At 42.4% G+C, this 4,889-nt stretch overlaps 1 protein-coding gene across 1 annotated transcript in view; it reads left to right on the plus strand.

Annotated features, from left to right (window-relative positions):
• The first annotated feature begins 618 nt into the window (after nucleotides 1-618).
• Nucleotides 619-4,889, plus strand: part of pigs (phosphatidylinositol glycan anchor biosynthesis, class S) — an 8,853-nt gene continuing 4,582 nt past the window's right edge. Inside the window, exons 1-9 of the mRNA XM_046039843.1 lie at nucleotides 619-850; nucleotides 1,739-1,878; nucleotides 2,014-2,125; nucleotides 2,214-2,303; nucleotides 2,414-2,505; nucleotides 2,829-3,069; nucleotides 3,181-3,323; nucleotides 3,412-3,526; nucleotides 3,635-3,780. Of these exons, the coding sequence (XP_045895799.1) occupies nucleotides 796-850; nucleotides 1,739-1,878; nucleotides 2,014-2,125; nucleotides 2,214-2,303; nucleotides 2,414-2,505; nucleotides 2,829-3,069; nucleotides 3,181-3,323; nucleotides 3,412-3,526; nucleotides 3,635-3,780 (1,134 nt within the window). The 5' untranslated portion in view covers nucleotides 619-795. The remainder of the gene's footprint in view (nucleotides 851-1,738; nucleotides 1,879-2,013; nucleotides 2,126-2,213; nucleotides 2,304-2,413; nucleotides 2,506-2,828; nucleotides 3,070-3,180; nucleotides 3,324-3,411; nucleotides 3,527-3,634; nucleotides 3,781-4,889) is intronic.

The following is a 4,889-nucleotide window of genomic DNA, read 5'->3' on the forward strand; positions in this document are numbered from 1 at the left end:
CATACAGACAACTATTTGGCACACCACATTTTTTAGATTGCAGAGTAAAATTGACTGGATAAACTACGCAATAATCTGTCACTTATGTTACTCATGAATGAAATCAAGTCATTTTGAAAAACCTTTCAGTCACAAGGTAGAAACTGCAATCACTTTTTGGCAAGTGGAAAAGTTGGGTTGTATTTTATATAAAGGTAGAATTTTGACAAGTAGAAAGGACTGGATTGGTGGTAATCTGTGGAACAGAGCATTTAAAATAATACAGAGTCATAAGGATTATTGGAAAAGAGACAATTTCTTCATTTTATAAAACCCTGCCCTCTGCCGATCATGTTAATTAGCCTATAGTCTAGTTTCCAAATATAAACAAGCCTATTACACATTGGGCCTACCAAACACATATAAAACAATACTAGTAGCCTATTGCCTGCAGTCTGTCATGTTTGATTACTAACAGTAAACACTGATTTGGCCTTAGTTGTGATTTTTCTGTTACAGATACAGATAAAAGTAGCTGTAGACCATAGACGTATAAACTGGGGGGTGCAGCTTTAACAGACAGGCTGCGTCTCACATTGTGTTTGTGCGTTTAATATTCTCACCGGGTGGGCCGACGGTTAACTTACAGTCCCTACCTCTAAAACCAACTAATTGCCTTCTCTGGGTAGAGACGGGCAGACCGTTGTTTCTTACAGTATTTGGTTAAATGTAATCAAAGTGCAATTTGCTATTGTTTTCACAGCCACCCAATGTGTTTTAATCTCGGTCATGTGACGTGTGACTGGGAGTGTAGGGATGAACAAACGCACCCCGCTCCGTTCATTGACAGAAATGGCTACCACGGAAGTGGGTGAGTAGATTCATAACTGAATTCTTTTATAAACTATTTCCAAATTCCGTCCAATAAAATTATTTAGATCATTTTGTTATAGAATAGTTAGCTAACACGTACAACAGATGTAGCGACCCTGGCAAGTGGCCGCTGTTGTGTCTATGTTAACACCCTCTGAAGCTAACAGCTAACGTTAGCCGCATCAGCAGCTGCAGCAATGATGCTCCCTCTCACTAAAGGCACTGCAAGCACACCTGCTGTTTTTTTCTTGTATCTTTTGTTTTCATTATTTCTTTTTTATACCAAACTAACGACAACATTAGGGTTCCCAGATCTCCCCTAAGTAGAACAAAACACAGGTCCATGTTGTCTCTCTAAAGGCCAATCTATTCTTCTACGTCGTCCTACTAACGTTAGTGTCGGCCTATACACGTTTGCATGTTAATACTTAAGTGTTGAGTAGGCCTGACATCTTGCATCTAGCTCAGTATTTTATTGAATAAACAGATTTATGTAAACTTTATTTAATCATCAGTGGCCAGTGAGGTGTCACGGGGCTAAACTATATGGATAATATTCTAGAAACTCAATTGACAGACTCTGCGAATGTGTAAAATAACGACACAGGGATTCCTGTTCTTGCCTAATCTAGTGACAAATCAAGTTATTTGTCACATTGATGCCAGACATGTAAAAAACAAATTTATCATTGTCACAAAACAATCCTGCACATTGATTTGCAAAACACAACTAGACCTCCATATTCATACAATATATTTACAAACAGTGTATATACCATACACACAATAAAAAAACAGCAACCACAGAATACGTTAGACATGGTAGAATCTCAGACGGTTGACACATTTATGTTATCTCACTGTATTGTCTCTGCATGTCTCTCAGAGCGTAGACGTGGCCGGCTTGCTGCTCTGTCCATAGCAGCGGTGGTCATCATCGTGGGAGTCCCTCTGTGGTGGCGGACAACCGAAACGTACCGCGCCTGGTTGCCTGTCAGTCAGATAAAAGAGCTGGCTAATCTACAGGTTTGTTCATGTTACTTGCTATTAATTTGCACATCCCCATCTCGTGGTTCATTTAATCTTGTCTGGTGTGTAATACATGTGTATCTTTTTAAAAATCTGTCTTTATTTCTTTGTTGTTTTTTTTTTTTTTTATAGCTACAGTTGAGTGCTGATGTGGAGGTTGTCTTTGCACGTGGAACTGTGACCCCAGAACAGCAGAAGAAGATCCCACTGACAAAGACACAGGAAGAGGAACACACAGTAGATGGTGATTTATACATGCTGTATGTGATCTTATGGTTACCAAATATGAAGACTGCAAGCTAATTCTTGTCTCAAATTTGCTTTGTTTCCAGAGGACACAGCTTTGAGGTACAGGTATGAGACAAGGTACCGCACAGCTACAATCATGGAGGAGGACGCCCTGAACCAGCCCACTGCTGCAGGTGAGATGATGTCTGCCTGTCAAATCCAGCTTTCAGCTCTTCAGATAACATTTTGCTGTCTCAGTTCTCTCTCTCTCTTACTTCTCCCTGTCTCTCTTGTTTTTCATTAGAGGCAGATTTATCGCTGCACACGCTCAGTGAGAGTCCGTGTGGTTCTTTGGTTGTGTATGTTATCCCAGAGTCGTCTTCACTGCTGCCTGAGGTTAAATCTCACAATGTTTTGAATTTCTTTTGAGTACTGTGTGGCCACTGTTTACTCTTTCGTATTCTTTATTTTCTTCGTTTTTCATTAGTGTGTAAATGTTCATATGTTAATTAAAGTCTTTGTGTAGTTTTGTACTTTGATGAATTTCAGTTCTCTATTGGATCGAGTAGCTGAAAAGATGATATAATCTATCTAAGCTATCCGCTAAGTGTCTAACTGTCTAAACACAGTACCTTCTGCACAGCTTGCAAACAGAATTATGAGTCATTTGTGTTGCTGGGAAGGAAGAAGATAATACAAAACCAACCTGTATCTCTCAGGATGTGGACGTGTATATCGGTCAGCGACGGACAGCCCTGCTGCGTATTGGCGGCCAGATGAGAGTGGGCAAGACACTAGAACAACTGCTGGCTCACCTGGAGCCTCGGATGAAGCAGGTGCTGCAGGTGATGTCTTTTGGCCACACCGACATCACCGCTGCCCTCAGCGACAGAGTCCGTCTCAGCCCTGGCAACAAAGAGAGCATCGCTGATAGCATGAGAACCTTTAAATCCAGCCCAGGTCGGTCTTTGTTGCAGCACAGCTGTAAAGTGGGCCAGCTTAATTTCTGTCTCAGTTAGTATACAATTCAACTCTTATTCTGTTCTCTGCTTATTCTCATCTTCTCTTTAGGTTATGAGATAACATTCAGTCTGTTGAACCCAGACCCAAAGTCACACCGGCTACACTGGGACATAGAGGGTGCCGTGCAGACCTACATCCAGCCTTTGCTTACAAAACTGGCCCCTCTGGCCAACTTTAGCATTGACTCTCAGGTACTGATATATGTGCATATGTGCAGTACCCACATCACGATGACAAGATGCTCAACTGCTGTATGTTAATGAACATATTCCCTTACAGACGTTGTACTATGCCATGCTCGGTGTCAACCCACGTTTTGACAGCAGCCGCAGCGCCTACACACTCAACTCTGACAGCCTCGCTCATGTCATCAACCCCGTGGAGGCTAGACTGGGTAACCGAAAACGCACACCGAGTAGAAACATTGTGTAGTGTGTTCTGGTGTATTTTATATATAACTTTCTTCTTCTCCTCCCCCCCCCCCTTTCTTTTTCATTTTGAGGCTCAAATGCTGCATCTTCCAACCCGGTGTTGAATTTTCTTCTGTACGTCCCGGATGCCCGCCATTCACCTCTTTACATTCATGACCACAAGAAACAGGAGGTGCTTTCTAATGCGTTTCACTCTCCACGGTGGGGTGGAATTATGGTAAGATAATCTAAAGAGCAACACTGGATGGCAGTAGTCTAAGTACTATCAATGGTTATACAGTGAGGAAAATAAGTATTTGAACACCCTGCTATTTTGCAAGTTCTCCCACTTAGAAATCATGGAGGGGTGTGAAATTGTCATCGTAGGTGCATGTCCACTGTGAGAGACATAATCTAAAAAAAAGAATCCAGAAATCACAATGTATGATTTTTTAACTATTTATTTGTATGATACAGCTGCAAATAAGTATTTGAACACCTGAGTAAATCAATGTTAATATATATTAGCCTTTATATATAATAGCCTTTGTTTGCAATTACAGAGGTCAAACGTTTCCTGTAGTTTTTCACCAGGTTTGCACACACTGCAGGAGGGATTTTGGCCCACTCCTCCACACAGATCTTCTCTAGATCAGTCAGGTTTCTGGGCTGTCGCTGAGAAACACGGAGTTTGAGCTCCCTCCAAAGATTCTCTATTGGGTTTAGGTCTGGAGACTGGCTAGGCCACGCCAGAACCTTGATATGCTTCTTACAGAGCCACTCCTTGGTTATCCTGGCTGTGTGCTTCAGTTCATTGTCATGTTGGAAGACCCAGCCTCGACCCATATTCAATGCTCTAACTGAGGGAAGGAGGTTGTTCCCCAAAATCTCGTAATACATGGCCCCGGTCATCCTCTCCTTAATACAGTGCAGTCGCCCTGTCCCATGTGCAGAAAAACACCCCCAAAGCATGATGCTACCACCCCCATGCTTCACAGTAGGGATGGTGTTCTTGGGATGGTACTCATCATTCTTCTTCCTCCAAACACGGTTAGTGGAATTATGACCAAAAGGTTCTATTTTGGTCTCATCTGACCACATGACTTTCTCCCATGACTCCACTGGATCATCCAAATGGTCATTGGCAAACTGAAGACGGGCCTTGACATGTGCTGGTTTAAGCAGGGGAACCTTCCGTGCCATGCGTGATTTCAAACCATGACGTCTTAGTGTATTACCAACAGTAACCTTGGAAACGGTGGTCCCAGCTCTTTTCAGGTCATTGACCAGCTCCTCCCGTGTAGTTCTGGGCTGATTTCTCACCTTTCTTAGGATCATTGAGACCCC

This window comes from Micropterus dolomieu, linkage group LG23 (genome assembly GCF_021292245.1).
Source record: "Micropterus dolomieu isolate WLL.071019.BEF.003 ecotype Adirondacks linkage group LG23, ASM2129224v1, whole genome shotgun sequence".
In the NCBI taxonomy this organism is placed as follows: Eukaryota; Metazoa; Chordata; class Actinopteri; order Centrarchiformes; family Centrarchidae; genus Micropterus; species Micropterus dolomieu.